At 44.6% G+C, this 16,899-nt stretch overlaps 1 protein-coding gene across 1 annotated transcript in view; it reads left to right on the top strand.

The window, feature by feature from the left end:
• The first annotated feature begins 1,464 nt into the window (after positions 1–1,464).
• Positions 1,465–16,899, top strand: part of ugp2b (UDP-glucose pyrophosphorylase 2b) — a 58,673-nt gene continuing 43,238 nt past the window's right edge. Inside the window, exons 1-2 of the mRNA XM_072507187.1 lie at positions 1,465–1,598; positions 12,024–12,131. Coding sequence (XP_072363288.1) covers positions 1,494–1,598; positions 12,024–12,131 — 213 coding nt within the window. The 5' untranslated portion in view covers positions 1,465–1,493. The remainder of the gene's footprint in view (positions 1,599–12,023; positions 12,132–16,899) is intronic.

The raw sequence follows: 16,899 nt of genomic DNA, 5'->3' as shown, positions 1-16,899 counted from the left end.
AAGTTGAACCTTTAAATGAAATCTGGTATTGAACTCACTTTCAGTCGCTCAGCAAACTGAAAGTGAACTTAAAGGCCTCTGGCATGCTAAAAGATTTTATTTGTCAGTTCATTATCGCCAGTGAATCACTTAATACCATAATTTACCTCAATAAATTTGTGTTCTTAAAAACTTGTTAATTGATGGGCCAGCCATAAATATCCCCTAATTCATTGTGGTTTGGCCACAATGGTATCTGGTTTTAGGAAACTGCCTTGATGGAGTATTCTTCATGTTACAGAATGGTTACAGCACACAAAGAGACCATTTGGCCTGTTGTGACTGTGCTGGCTCTCTGAAGGAACAGCTTACCTCATGTCATTCCCTGGCCTTCTCCCTGTTGCCCTGAACATTCTTTCTTTTCAGATAATAATCCAGTTCCCTCTTAACTGCCTGGATTGAACTTGCCTCCACCACATTCTTAGGCATGCTGTATGTTTTATTATTAATTATGCGCAACCTGTCTTGCCAAAGAACCAGAGAAACATTACGGCACAGAAAGAGGTCATTCAGCCATTCATGTTTCTTTGCTGCCATTGTCAATGATTTATGCACATATGCATCCTGGTCTCTCTGCTTCTGCAGCATCTTTAGAATTATACCCTTTATTTTACATTTGTCTCTCTGCGTTCTTCCTACCAAAATAAATTGCTCCACATTTCTCTGCATTAAATTTCATCTGCCCCTTGTCAGACCATCTATCCGTGTCCCTTTGAAGTTCTACATTACTCTCCTCAGTTTTCAACACTTCAAGTTTTGTATCATCCGTAATGTAAAAATATATAGCATAGTGAAGTTTACGTGCATATCATCCAATCTCTACCTGTTGTGGGCATGCATGCATTGTTATATTTCCTGAAATTGAGTTATTAACTCTTAAAATCATCACTTTATGGTCACATTTAGGGCTGAAACGACGATGTTGAATTGGGGAGCAGTCTCCTTGCCTGGTACTTGCAAGTAGGGACAGGCAGATTAGCAGCTTCTGAAAACAACTCCATGTCTAGATGTAGTTGCACAAGTTAATGGTGACGTGTAGTACCTCACTCAAGAATCCATTATTTGAGGATTTGTATCTGGTTTCCCATGGCCTTGTTTGAACACCGAAATCAAACACCAGTCACCACAGCTATATCCTCTTCCATAAGATCTGTTATTATCGTCATTCATCGGGAAACTTTCCTTTCAGGTTTGTGCGCATTCTCTATTCCGAACCATCAGAAGCCAGTTATGTTCATTTTGGTTTCATTTGGGATGTGCAGGTTCAAGATTTTTTGAGACTCCGACTTTAGTAGTTGGTAATCCTAGTAACATTTAATAATGTGATCAATTCCTATTATTCAATGATTCGGTGTCAGGGTGCCAATACCAAAAGTGGCAATATATTTGAATAAATTATTTTGTTTTCTCCCTGTATTCTAGGTGTTTCTGTAGCTCCACATTTTGTTACAACCATGTCAAGAAGTGTGTCAGCCCAGTTTGAGTGCGAGGAGCTGGAAAGTACCATGGCACAGGAGCTCGCTCAGCTACTGGAAACTTCTACAATAAGTGAGAAAGATGTATGTATTGTTTTTGTTACAACAGCCGGCAGTTTGTATAATTTAACATAAGGACTATGTCTCGCGATAGAGCTGCCTGAATGGGAAAGGACAATTTGTTGGGTGTTTTTTATAGAATGTTTGAAGAAAGATGAATTTTTATCATTTGTGTTAAGAGTAGGGAGTTGAAAAACTTTTAGCGGTAGTTCCAGGGAGTATGTAGGTTGATAGTGAAGTTCGGAAAGTGGCATAAAATTGGGAACGATTACAGTAAGAGGATGTACGAGGTGAGGATGTGGGAGGTTTTGTAGATGAACATTTAATAGGGCGGTGTCAGTGTTGGAACAATTAAAAGGTATTTTTGGATAAGGATGAGGATAATCCTCTGGTTAAGGCGCTAAACTGGGGAAATACAAATTACGATAACATTAGACAGGAATTGAAGAATTTGGATTGGGTGCGGCTGTTGGAGGGTAAACCAACATCAGACATGTGGGAGTATTTCAACTGACAGTTAATTAGGATTCAGGAAAGTCACGTTCCTGAGAGGACGAAGTATAAGTATGGGAAGTTTAGGGAGCCTTGGAAAATGAGAGGTATTGTGAACCTCGTCAAAAAGAAAAAGGAGGCTTTAGTTCGGTCTAAAAGGGTGGGGACAGTCAAAACCCTTGAGGAGTAAAAAGAAAGTAGGAAGATACTTAGTGCGAAATTAGGAGGGGTCATGAAAAGTCCTTGGCAAATAGGATTAAGGTGAATCCCAAAGCTTTCTATTCATACGTAAAAAGCAAGAGGGTGGTCCGAGAAAGGATTGGGTTTAGCACAGGGCTAAAGAGCTGGCTTTGAAAGCAGACCAAGGCAGGCCAGCAGCACGGCTCAATTCCTGCACCAGCCTCCCCGAACAGGCGCCGGAATGTGGCGACTAGGGGCTTTTCACAGTAACTTCATTTGAAGCCTACTTGTGACAATAAACGATTTTCATTTCATTTCATTTCATTGCACCACTTCAGGACAGTGGGGGGAATCTCTGTGTTGAGCCAGACGTATTGGGCGAGGTACTAAATGAGTACTTTGTATCAGTGTTCACCAAAGAAAAGGACTATGTGGATGATGATTCTAGGGTCGGGTGTGTGGACAGTCTGGGTCATGTTGACGTCAAAAAGGAGGAGGTATTGGATGGTTTTAAAGACATTAAGGTAGATATGTCTCCTGGGCTGGATGGGATTTACTCCAGAATACTGAGGGAAGCAAGGGAGGAAAATGCTGGGGCCTTGACTGACATCTTTATATCCTCATTGGCTACAGGTGAGATCCCAGAGGATTGGCGAATAGCTCATGTGGTAGAAGGGATAATCCAGGAAACTATAGGCTGGTGAGCCTCATGTCAGTAGTCGGTAAATTATTGGGGCGGCTCGGTAGCATAGTGGTTAGCATTATGGCTTCACAGCGCCAGGGTCCCAGGTTCGATTCCCGCTTGGGTCACTGTCTGTGTGGAGTCTGCACGTTCTCCCTATGTATGCGTGGGTTTCCTTCGGGTGCTCTGGTTTACTCCCACAGTCAAAAGATGTGCAGGTTAGGTGGATTGGCCATGCTAAATTGCCCTTCGGTTAGATGGGGTTGCTGGGTTACGGGGATAAGGTGGAGGTGTGGGCTTAAGTACGGTGCTCTTTCCAAGAGCCGGTGCAAACTCGATGGACCGAATGGCTTCCTTCACTGTAAATTTTAAGATTCTATGATTTCTCAGGGACAGGTTTTAAAACCAATTTGGAAACATATGGACTCATTAGCGATAGCATGGTTTTGTGAAAGGGAGGTCGTGCCTCACTAACTTGATCGAGACTTTTTGAGGCAGTGACAAAGATAATTGATGAGGGGAGGGCGGTGGATGTTGTTTACATGGACTTCAGTAAAGGCTTTGACAAGGTGCCTCATGGCAGACTGATACAAAAGGTGAAGTCACATGGGATCAGAGGTGAGGTGGCAAGATGAATACAGAACTGGCTCGGTCACAAGGCAAAGGGTGTTTTTATGAATGGAAGGTTGTGACAGCACGGTTGGGGCAGCACGGTAGCCTTGTGGATAGCACAATTGCTTCACAGCTCCAGGGTCCCAGGTTCGATTCCGGCTTGGGTCACTGTCTGTGCGGAGTCTGCACATCCTCCCCGTGTGTGCGTGGGTTTCCTCCGGGTGCTCCGGTTTCCTCCCACCGTCCAAAAAATGTGCAGGTTAGGTGGATTGGCCATGATAAATTGCCCTTAGTGTTCAAAATTGCCCTTAGTGTTGGGTGGGGTTACTGGGTTATGGGGATAGGGTGGAGGTGTTGACCTTTGGTAGGGTGCTCTTTCCAAGAGCCGGTGCAGACTCGATGGGCCGAATGGCCTCCTTCTGCACTGTAAATTCTATGATCTATGACTAGTGGTGTTCCACAGGGATCTGTGCTGGGGCCTCTGCTGTTTGTAGTGTACGGAAATGATTTGGAGGAAAATGTAGCTGGCCTACCAAGGTTGGTGGAGTGGCAGATAGTTTTGAGGATTGTCAGAAGATACAGCAGGACATAGATAGGTTGGCCCAAAAAGGGATATGTAGGTCAATATGGCGAGAGTAATGGTGCACTGACCATGTATAAATGTGTTAAAGAAAACAAAAACAGTAAATATTACATTGATTTTAAACTTAAACTCTTTAAAAAATGTATTTAATTTGTTTATTTTGTTTATTGTTAGCCTCAAAGTTGAAAAAATATTTATACATGTTACTAAAATAAATGATTAAATATCCAATGTAATTTCTGGGCACCGTTGTTGTAAATGAGCATAAAAATGTATGAATTAGGAAGAAATCTTTTTATTGACATTTTCAAAATTATATTCTTTGCCGTTTGTTTTCATTCATTTACAAAAAGGCTTTTTCTTGCGTTTCCCTATTTACAGTCTGTCGCCGTCTGACTCGATGTATAATCCCCCAACCCCCACCCACCACCCCTCCTTGATCGGCCTGGGGGTGTATTCTCCTCGTTTCACCCCCCCCCTTTCTTTTCTCCCCCTCCCCCGTCAGCTTCAGCTGTGACCATCTTGTGTGTGTGTTGGGGGGGACGACAAGCCCAGAACATGTGGGTGTGGTTGGCCAGGCCCCAATGGCACCGTTCACATTTGTCCTCTACCTCCAGGAAGAACCTGCTCATTCGGGTTCTGGTCGGGTGTGCTCTGCATCACTTTGAACTGCATGAGGCTGAGCCTTGCGCAGGAGGAGGTGGAGTTGACCCTGCTCAGTGCGTCGCTCGAGAGTCTCCAGCCCACTTCCATCCCCAGTTCGTCCCCCCCATTTCCGTCAGGTCTCGTCCAGTGGTGTTCGGGCTCTGTCCAGTAGTTGTCCGTATATTTTCCCGCAGAGGCCCCCCTCTTTACTGTCCGTGTTCATCAGGTCCTCTAACAGTGTGGTCTCCAGGGCCCAGGGTTACCCTACTGTCGCTTTGCGGAGGAAGTGCTTTATTTGTAGGTGTCTCATTTCCTGTCCTGTCGGTAGTTAGCATTTCTCCGTCAGTTTGTTCAGCGTCGCGAGTCTATACCCTTAGATTCTTGATTAACAAGGGAGTTAGTCTAACTCCAGTCTTAAAAATATTCAATGATAAAGATTGATGACGGTGGACATCCGAGAGTGAGCCTGGAGGGTCGTACGACACTGGCTGGGGGCTAGCCCAAAAAGGGAAATGTCTGATCGACAGGGAAGGGGAGCGGGGAGTGCACCAACCAGGCTGGTCATGTGGAATGTGAGGGTCTGAATGGGCCGGTCAAACGGTCACATGGGTTTGCACACCTGAGGAGTGTGAAGGCAGACGTGCCCTTTTTGCAGGAGACGCACTTAAAGATAGGGGACCAGAAAGATTGAGGAAAGGACGGGTGGGACAGGTGTCCACTCTAAACTGGACATTAAGATGAGAGGGTGGCGGTGTTGGTGAATAAGCGGATGCCATTTGGGGAACACTGTGGCAGATTGGATGTGAGTGGGTGGGTGTAGATTCATGATGGTGAGTGGGAAGCTGGAGGGGTTGCCAGTGCTTTTGATAACTCTTTATGCACCAAATTGGGATGATGTAGATTTTAAGAGGCAGGTGTTAGAGAAGATTCCAGACTTGGAATCACCCTACTACCGGATTGACTTTTTTGTGTTAGACAAAGTGTTGTTGGCGGGTGTGGTTGACTCGGAGTATTCGGCAATCGTGGTCTGTGAGGGTGGGGGGGGCAGCGCCTGCAGTGAAGGCTGGTTGTGGGATTGTTGGTGGATGAGGAGGTGTGCGAGTGGGTGAGGGCTGCCATTTGGGGGTACATGGAGCTAAAGGACATGGAGGAGGTCACGGGTGTCACGCTGTGGGAGGCAGTCAAGGTAGTGATTAGGGGGGGAGTTTATCTCGATTCGGGGCACAGAGCGGAAGCGGAGCGGGCGGAGATGGCAAGGCTGGTAGATAAGATTCTTGGGGTTGTCAGGAAGCATTTGGAGGCCCCAGAGGCAGTGCTGTTGAAGGAGAGGCAGAGGCTCCAGATGGAGTTTGGGCTAATGTTCACGGGGAAGGCGGTGGGGCAGTTACAGCGGGCCAGAGGGGCAGTGTATGAGTACGGAGAGATGACGAGCAGGATGCTGGCTCACCAGTTGAGGAAGCAAGAGGCGGCGAGGGCGATTGGCAGAGTAAAGGATGATGAGGGTAGGGTGGTGCTGGACCCAGAGGGGGTGAATGCTGTGATTGAGGCGTTTTATAGAAAACTATACGAGTCTGAGCCCTCGGCTGGTGGGGGTAGGGGATATGGCGGCTTTTGGACTGGGCCGGAGTTTCCCAAGGTAGAGGAGGAGCTGGTTCAGGGATTGGGGCCCCAGTTGGGTTGTGGAAGGTGATGGGCAGTATGGCAGAGATGCAGGCAGGGAAGGCCCCGGGTCCGGATGGGTTCCCAGTGGAGTTTTATAAAATGTTTGGGGTGGACCTGGGCCGCTGCTGGTGAGGGTGTATGATGAAGCAAGGGAGAGGGGGGAGCTCCCCACTACACTGTTGCAAGCCTCCATCTCCTTGATATTGAAAATGGACAAGGATCCGGAGCAGTGTGGGCCGTACTACCCAATATCGTTACTGAACGTAGACGGCAAGCTGTTGGTGAGGTTGTGGCCTCGTGAATCGAGGATGCATCCTGGCGGTGACAGGCGAAAATCAAATGGGTTTTGTGAAGGGGGAGGCAGTTGACAGGGAACGCGAGGAGGCTGCTCAATGTAATCATGATGCCTTTGGAGGGGCAGGAAGTGGAGGGAGTGGTGGCGATGGACGGGGAGAAGGTGTTTGATCGGGCTGAGTGGGAATATTTGTGGGAGGTGTTGGGGCAGTTGGGTAGGGGTTTGTGGTCTGGGTTCGGTTGCTGTATAAGGTGCCGGTCGCAAGTGTGAGGACGAACCTAATGAGTTTGGGATATTTTGGGCTGCATCAGGGGACGAGGCAGGGGTGCCTGCTCTCCCCGTTGCTTTTCGCTGTCGGAAGACAACCTGTTGCTATATATCTCAGACCCATTGGGCAGTATCGGGGACATTATGGAGATTTTGAAGGAATTTGGCCAGTTCTCCGGGTACAAGTTGAATGAGGGAAAGAGTGAGGTGTTCCCGATTGAGACTAGAGAGCAGGAGAGCAGGGTGCAGCAGCTGCCATTCAAGGTGGTAGGGGCAAGCTTTAGATACTTGGCATCCAGGTGAAGCGGGGGGGGGGGGGGTGCTGGCCAGATACTCCCATGAGCCCAGTGGTGATGCCAGCCATAAGGGTGTGGGGGCAGTGGAGGCAGCATTTGGGACTGGAGGGTGCCTCGGGATCGGCGACAGCCATTGGTTTGTAGGGGTGGTTACAGGATAAGGTACTGTCAAGGGATGAGATGGGGGGGTGGGGGGGGTTGTAGGATGAGGTACTGTCGAGGGATGAGATCGGGGAGGGCAAGGTGTCCGAGGTCTGCAGGGAGTTGATGGATTGGGAGGGGGCCCAAAAAAGGCATGAGTCTCACCTGATGAAGGAGCTATGCTCCAAAAGCTAGTGACTCCAAACAAACCTGTTGGGCTTTAACCTGGTTTTGTAAGACTTCTTACTGTGTCAGTGGTGGAGGGATTGGATGTTTAAGGTAGTGGATGGGGTGCCAGTCAAATGTGTTGCTTTGTCCTGGATGGGTGTCTAGCTTTTTGAGTGGTGTTGGAATTTCACTACTTCTATATTCCATTCCCCTTGCAATAAACAACAATTTTCCATTTGCTTTCCGAATTCACGTGCTGGAGCTGCATACTCTTTTTGGGATTCATGTACAAGGGCACCCAGATTCTTCAGTACCACCGAGTTTTACTATTTTGCTCAATTTAACTAATATTTGAACTACTATTTAAATGATCTTGAAGGCAGCACGGTGGCGCAGTGGGTTCGCCCTGCTGCCTCACGGCGCCGAGGTCCCAGGTTTGATCCCAGCTTTGGGTCACTGTCCGTGTGGAGTTTGCACATTCTCCCCGTGCTTGCGTGGGTTTTGCCCCCACACCCCAAAAGATATGCAGGGTAGGTGCATTGGCCACGCTAAATTGCTCCATAATTGGGGGGGGTGAAATGAATTGGTACTCTAATTTTAATAAATAAATGATCTTGGAGGACAATGAAGCATGGGCATTAAATAATAAATGCTGCCCTTGTCAGTGAAGCTCACATCCTATGAATGGATAGAGGTGGTGGCATAGTAGTAATCTAGAGACCCAGGGTAATGCTCTGGGGACCTGGGTTTGAATCCCACCCTGACAGATGGCAAAATTCAATAAAAATCTGGAATTAAAAGTCCAATGATGACCATGAAACCATTGTCAATTTATGTAAAAACTCATCTGGTTCACTAATGCCTACTAAGCCATTCAGTTGAAGGGTGTTAGGGCTGGGCAGCAAATGCTGGTCTTGTTTGGGGATAGGCACGTTAGTGTCTAATGGAATAAAAAGTTAGTAAGCAACGAGTTGAGGTAGATTTTTTTCAGACTGATACAGTAATGTTCCCTAATGGTCAGTTCTAAGACTACGGCTTTGTTTGCTATATATAAATGACTTGAATCTTGGAATCTGGAGTAAAATTTCAAAATTTGCCAATAATGCCCAACTTGGAAGAATGGCAAACAGCAAGGATGGTGTGAATTGCTTGCAATAGGACATAGAATGGGCAGACATGTGGCAGATGGAATTTAATACAGAATTGTGATGCGATGCATTTTGGCACAAGGGATGAGGCAAAACAATCTAGACTAAATGCACAGTTCTAAGAATGCAGGAACAGAGAGACCTAAGCATGCATGGGCATTGATCTTTAAAGGTGGTGTTTGGGAGGTTGGGGGGGGGGGGGGGTGTCTTGGGTTGGAGGGAAATTTGATAGAAGTGTGCAGGATTATGACAGATTATAAAGTAGACCAGGAAAAGCTGTTCCCGTTAGCTAATACTACAATGACTTGGGGACACAGCTTTAAGATTTTAGGCAGGAGATAGAGAGGGACTGTGAGGAATAGCCGTTTAACGCAGCAAATGGTAATGACCTGGAATTCAGTACTCACCTGGGTGCGGGAAATGCAAACAATCAATAGTTCATTTGGAAATTTGATGTATACCTGAAGGAAATAAATTTGCAGGGCAGTGGGATTGAGTTAGAGAGAGGGACTGATGGGTTTGCTCCGTAGGGAGCTGGCATGGATTTGATGTGCTCAATGGCCTCCTCTACTGTAAATGAGCCTGACTTGGGCGTCATCATGGCACATGGTTAGCACTGCTGCCACGTAGCGCTGAGGACCCGGGTCCGATCCCAGCCCCGGATCACAGTCCATGTGGAGTTTGCATATTTTCCCATGTCTGGGTGGATCTCGCCCCCACAACCCATGATGTGCAAGGTAGGTGGATTAGTCACCCTAAATGTTCTCACTGGAACGAAGGAGGTTGAGGGGTGACCTGATAGAGGTCTACAAAATTGAGGGGCATAGACAGAGCGGATAGTCAGAGACTTTTTCCCAGGGTAGATGAGTCAATTACTAGGGGGCATAGGTTTAAGGTACGAGGGGCAAGGTTTAGAGGAGATGTATGAGGCAAATGTTTTACACAGAGGGTAGTGGGTGCCTGGAATTCGCTGCCAGAGGGGGTGGTGGAAGCAGGGACAATAGTGACAGTTAAGGGGCATCTTGACAAATACATGAATAGGATGGGAATAGAGGGATACGGACCTGGGAAGTGTAGAAGGTTTTAGTTTAGACAGGCAGCATGGTCGGCGCAGGCTTGGAGGACCGAAGGGCCTGTTCCTGTGCTGTACTTTTCTTTGTTCTTTGTTCTTAAATTGCCCATTAATTGAAAAAAAAGAATTGGGTACTCACTTTTTTTTTTAAAAAAAAAGACTCTAACTCTCTATAAAGTGTGTAAAGTTTAATTTAAATATTTATGCATAGATATGATTGAATTTCACGTTCAGTTTAAAGGCGAGAAGTGTCGGTATAAGTGTTTTAAACCTGAATAAATATAATTCTAAGGTTTTAAATGCAGAGTTGGTTAAAATGAACTTGGAAAGTTTAAAGGTAGGACAGTAGAGATGCAGCGCCAGAATTTTAAGGCGATATTAGGAGAAATTAGAGAATGAGAGAAAGTTAGTTAGTTGGAATTATAAAAATAGATAGTAAGCGTTTATGCAGGTATTTAAAAATGAAAAGAGTCCCTAAAGTTTTCGTTGGTCAGAGAGAGAGAGAGAGAGACTAGGTTAGTAAGTTGTCAAGAGGAGGTAGGTTACAAATTGGTATGGATAGGTTAGATAGAGTATAATATAGGAAATGTGAACTTGTCCACATGGTAGGAAAAACAGAAAGTAATATTTAACTGGAGAAAGATTGCAGAGGGATCTAGGTGTCCTGGTACATTAATCTCAAAGTTAGTATGCAAGTACAGTTAGGATTAGGAAGGCAAATGGAATGTTGGCGGTCATTGAAAGGAGAATGGAGTATAAAAGTAGGGATGTTTACTGCAGCTGCATAGGGTCTTTGTGAGACCACATCTAGAATACTGTGTACAGTTTTGGACTCCTATTTGACAAAGGACATAATTGTGTTTGAAGCAGTTCAGAGAAAGTTCACGTGACTCATTCCTGGGATGAAGGGGTTTTATCTTATGAGGAAAGGTTGAACTGATTGAGCCTGTACCCATTGGAGTTTAGAAGAATGACAGGTGATTCTTTTTAAACATAGAAAATCCTGATGGTTTTGACATGGTGGATACTGGGAGGATGTTTCCTCATGGTGGTGGGGGGGGGAGTGAGATGCAATTTAAAAATATGAAGTCTCCCCTTTTTAAAAATAAATTGAGTACCCAATTAATTTTTTTTTCCAATTTAAGGGTCAATTTAGCGTGGCCAATCCACCTATGCTGCACATCTTTTGGGTTGTGGGGGCGAAACCCATGCAAACACTGGGAGAATGTGCAAACTCCACACGGACAGTGACCCAGAGCCGAGATCGAACCTGGGACCTCGGTGCCGTGAGGCTGCAGTGCTAACCTCTGTGCCACCATGCTGCCCGCTGAAGTCTCCCTTTTAAGATGCAGAAGGAGTGAACTTTTCTGAGGTTTGGTTTGTCTGTAGAATTCTCTTCCCCAGAAAGCTGTGGAGACTGAGTTGAATTTTTGATTGACAAAGGAGTCGAGGGTTATTGGGGTCAGACAGTCAGGTGGAGTTTGAGACCAGTCAGATCAGCGATGATCTTATCGAGTGGCAAGGGCTAAATGGCCCAAGCCTGCTCCTAAGTCATATATTTATTAATCATTCAGATTTGAAATGGTATGATACTGTTCAGTCAGTTTGTACATCTATTGAATCAGATTGTGATGTTCTAAACCTTTGTGTCTTACAGAATGCTTGGTTATCATGCCAAGTAATTTGTCAATTCTGCAGTACTTTGACATGCTAAATGCTTTTGGAACACTAGTTTCAACCTCCTCTCTCACCCTCCATGCAGATGAGAGTAGAGATTAGACTCTGAGGATATCCTGTTTAGAGACGCATGAGATTGACAAAGAGACAATTATATTTTCCATAGCTTGTTTTTCCTGGAACAGGCCACTAGCCTGAAGTCATAACTTGAGGAACAGTCCTCCATATCAAGTATTGCTGACCAGTAATCTCTCCTCTTACCGCCTGCTCTTGGTGTGATGGAGGGATTTGTAGGTTGACACTCAACCTGTTGGCCGTGTTATGAATGCACCATCCTTGGCCATCAAGTCATGGGGTGGGACTCCGAAGCAGTGACGCTACTCACTGCACCACAAGACCCCCTCCAGTAGAAATTAAAACATCAAGAATTCAACATAGAATTTGTCCTTTGGATTTGTGTTTTGTGACTATAATATGTTTGTCACATTATGCTTGAAAATTTTTAATATTCATTTTGTTGTATTTTAAGCAATCGAAGAAAGATATCGAGGGATTCCAGAAACTGTTCCGCAGCTTGTTGCAGAGGAAAGGTCCTTCAGTAGAATGGGAGAAGATCCAAAAACCACCTGAACATTCTGTAAGTTCTGAGAATATAGCATAATTATAGAGAGTATGTAGGTTAGAAATATTATGCCTGTGATCAATATGTAACAATGATGTAAACAGAAAAACTGATATGTTTTTCACTCCTGTGATATGAAGTTAATTAAGGTGCTGAATAGGGATTTAATGTGACTTTGATTAGTTAAACAAGGTTCTACAATAAAATTAATGTCTCTCTTGGGGAATAGATACTACTTTCATGGTTTATATGTGCAAAGCTAAAACTTAGTAATCAAGAGTATACCGCAAGTTTGAGTTTTCCTTTGTAACCAAGTTTTGTTTGAAGTTTAAATAATTTTTTGTCCTCAAAACACAATTTCAAGATTGGAGTAGGCAGGATCAGGTAACTATTATCGTACCATTCATTTATTTAGCTTTGTACCTTTTCAGTTGACATTTTTCTTGTGACTACCAGGAATTTACCATTGCAAATTGGAAATCCGAATTAAAATCTTTGGTGAATGTCGATCATTTAAAGCAATCCAAACTCCGTTTGATCCCAGTTACCTTGTTACCTGTTCAATTTTGGTGTTAACACGTTGCTAGGCTATTATTTTGATTCCTTGATCGCTGGTCACTGTACAATACCCTATCTGGAAAACCATTCTTCTAAAGAGTGTGAATTACCAGGCTATCTTATGACTGAAGACATTGCAGATTATATTCACCCTCTCCTCACTCAATGCCCATGCACAATATCCAAACCATGGGCAGTGAAATTCATATGGATAAGATTATCTGAATTGGCAAGAAGCAAAGATTGAGCAGTACCATTCTGACCAGTGCGATTGTCATTCACTGCATAAAATGGGAGCTGTTGGGAGTTAATTCCTGCAGGCGTCTACACTATTTGAAAAGACCCTTGTAGATTTGCCAATGATTTGAGTTTTACTGTTTTTAAAAAGCATTAACTAAAATCCTTCAAAAGGTAGAACTTTTAAAAAAGCAAACTAATTATTGCAGATGTGTATTTTTAATATATTTCTTCCTTACTCAAATCTAGGTATTGAGAATTTCGTTTCCAGTCCTTGGGAATAAGATGATGATTTGGGAATAAGATGATTTGTATGCAATATTAATTTAAAGGAGCAGGCCAGATGAATAGAATATGTTGTGCAAGTGGGGTGAGGGAATAAATTTACTGTAAAGTCGCTGGTATCACATTTTGGAGGTCAGCCAACACATTTTTTTCCCCAATGTTCTTAACAGTGATTTTGCTGTTCACTGGTGTGAGTAATAGTTTGAGTTGCTGGAAGTTGAGATTAAGTGAAAACATATTCCTTGCTTTTACTTCGTCTTGAAAGCATGACAATGTTGGCTGTGTTCATGTTCTGAAGGCTGAAGACATCTGGGATAGAGTTGTTGAATTTCTGTCTACTTTTTAAAACAATCACATTGTGACTGGTAGAAAAATGTTTTTGTATGAAGCCTCTCTGTCCTTAAGAATATTTCAACTTTTGGAATAAGTAAAAGCTATTATCATCTTTGGAAAATTTGATAAATATACTGAAACAAATTAATATTGGCCTCCCACTCCCTGTCAAATTCCAGGGTGTAGTGTCTAGTTAGCAGCCAGATTATTACGAGGAGTAGCAGTACACTCCAAATATATATTCTCTTAATGTCTACACAAATTGATCACATTTACTGCACAGTAAGAATGATTTATTGTTGATGGGCTACGACCTTGAAACGGACTGTCCAAAATGACTCCTAAAAATACTGATTTCATGCAATTGAAATATCTTTATATGCATAATCATGATTACTAAAATGAATTTGCAGCAGTAGTGCATTGCTACATTAAACGGGAGCCAGTGAATACAGGCTTAGTCAACCCAATCTCTCTTCATACGACAACCCTGTCAGTCCAGGAATCAGACTGGTGAACCTTTTGTGCACTCCTTCTGTGGCAAGTCAATCCTTCCTTGGATAAGGAGTCTAAAACTGAACACAGTACTCCAGGTGCGGCCTCACCAAGGCCCTGTACAGGTGCAGTAAGACCTCCTTGCTCCTACACTCAAATTCACTTGCAATGAAGGCAAACATACCATTTGCCTTTCTAACTGCTTGCTGCATGCTTGCTTTCAGTGACTGGTGAACTAGAACACACAAGTCCCTTTTGTATGTCAACATTTCCCAATCTTATCACCATTTAAATAATACTCTGCCATTCTGTTTCTCCATGTGAAGAGGATAACTTCACATTTATCCACATCATACTGCATCTGCCACATATTTGCCCACTCATTCAACTTGTCTAAATCACCTTGAATCCTTTTAACATCCTCCTCACCACTTAATTTGGTGGCACAGTGGTTTGCACACTGCCTCACAGCTTCAGGGTCCCGGGCTCAATTCCGGCCTCGGGTGACTGTCTGTGTGCATAGAACATAGAACAATACAGCACAGTACAGGCGCTTCAGTCCACGGTGGTGTGCTGACCATTTATCCTAATCTAAGATCAACCTAACCTACACCCCTTCAATTTACTGCTGTCCATGTGCCTGTCTAAGAGTTGCTTAAATGTCCCTAATGACTCTGACTCCACCACTTCTGCTGGCAGTGCATTCCACACACCCACCACTCTCTGTGTAACAAACCTACCTCTGACATCTCCCCTGTACCTTCCTCCAATCACCTTAACATTATGTCCCCTTGTGACAGCCATTTCAGCCCTGGGGAAAAGTCTCTGACTATCCACTCTATCCATGCCTCTCATCACCTTGTACACCTCTATCAAGTCACCTCTCTGGCTTCTTTGCTCCAGTTAGAAAAGCCCTAGCTCCCTCAACCTTTCTTCATAAGACATGCCCTCCAGTCCAGGCAGCATCCTGGTAAATCTCCTCTCCAAAGCATCCACATCCTTCCTATAATGAGGCGACCAGAACTGGACACAAGATTCCAAGTGTGGTCTAACTAGAGTTTTATAAAGCTGCAGCAAAACCTTGCGGCTCTTAAACTCAATCCCCCTGTTAATGAAAGCCAACACACCATACGCCGCCTTAACAACCCTATCAACCTGGGTGGCGACTTTGAGGGATCTATTACATGGACCCAAGATCCATCCGTTCCTCCACACTTCCAATAATCTTGCCTTTAACCCTGTATTTAGCATTCAAATTCGACTTTCCAAAATGAATCACTTCTCATTTATCAAGTTTGAACTCCATCTGCTACTTCTCAGCCCAGTGCTGGATCCTGTCAATGTCCTGTTGTAACCTGCAACAACCCTCAACACTATCTACAACTCCCCCAACCTTCGTGCCATTGGCAAACGTAGTAACCCACCCTTCCACTTCCTCATCTAAGTCACTTATAAAAACCACAAAGAGTAGAGGTCCCAGAACAGATCCTTGCGGGACACCACTGGTCACTGACCTCCAGGCGGAATACTTTCCATCCACTACCACTCGCTTCTTTCGGCCAGCAATTCTGTATCCAGACAGCCAAATTTCCCTGTATCCCATGGCCCCTAACTTTCTGAATGAGCCAACCATGGGGAACCTTATCAGATGTCTTACTGAAATCCATATACACCACACCCACTGCCTGACCTTCATCAATGTGTCTCGTCACATCCTCAAATAATTCAATGAGGCTTGTGAGGCATGACCTGCCTCTCACAAAGCCATGCTGACTATCTTTAATCAAACTCTGTTTTTCTAAATAATCATAAATCCTATCTCTCAGAATCCTTTCCAATATTTTGCTCACCACAGACGTAAGACTGATGGGTCTGTAATTCCCAGGGATTTCCCTATTCCCTTTCTTGAACAGGGGAACAACTTTCGCCTCCCTCCAATCATCCGGTACTACTCCATTGGAGAGGGAGGGCGCAAAGGTCATCGCCAATGGCGCAGCAATCTCCTCCTTCGCTTCCCGTAGTAACCTTTGGTATATCCCGTCAGGCCCAGGGGACTTATCTATCCTGATGCTTTTCAAAATTTCCAGCACATCCTCCTTCTTAATATCAACCTGTTTGAGTCTATTAACCTGGTTCACACTGTTCTTATGAGCAACAAGGTCCCTCTCTCTAGTGAATACTGAAGCAAAATAGTCACTTCGGGCCTCCTCCATCTCCTCAGACTATAGGCACAAGTTCCCTCCACTATCCCTGATCTGTCCTACTCACTCTGATCATCCTTGTATTTCTCACATAAGTATAGAACACCTTGGGGTTTTCCCTAATCCTTCCCGCTAGGCCTTTTTTATGCCCCCTTCTAGCTCACCTCAGTCCATTTTTGAGTTCCTTCCTGGCTACCTTGTAATCCTCTAGAGCCGAGTCAGATCCTTGCTTCCTCAACCTTGCATAAGCTTTCTTCTTTCTCTTGACTCGTAGCTCCACTTCTCTTGTCATCCAAGGCTCCTTCACCTTGCCATTCTTTCCTCGTCTCAGTGGGACAAAACCATCCAGCACCCGCAGCAAGTGCTCCTTAAGCAACCCCCACATTGCTGTTGTGCATTTCCCCAAGAACAATTGTTCTCACTTTATGCTCCTCCGCTCCTGTCTAATAGCAGTACAATTTCCCCTCCCCCAATTAAATACCTTCCCATACTGTCTGTTCCTATCCCTCTCCATGACTATGGTAAAGGTCAAGGAGTTACGGTCACTGTCATCGAAATGCTCTCCAACTGAGACATCTGACACCTGGCCTGGTTTGTTGCCGAGCACCAAGTCCAATATGGCCTCCCCTCTAGTCGGCCTATCTACATATTGAGTCAGGAATCCTTCCTGTACA

This window comes from Scyliorhinus torazame, chromosome 1 (genome assembly GCF_047496885.1).
Source record: "Scyliorhinus torazame isolate Kashiwa2021f chromosome 1, sScyTor2.1, whole genome shotgun sequence".
Classification (NCBI taxonomy): Eukaryota; Metazoa; Chordata; class Chondrichthyes; order Carcharhiniformes; family Scyliorhinidae; genus Scyliorhinus; species Scyliorhinus torazame.
The sequence above is the reverse complement of the archived record's forward strand: the minus strand, read 5'-3'. Positions and strand labels throughout refer to the sequence as shown.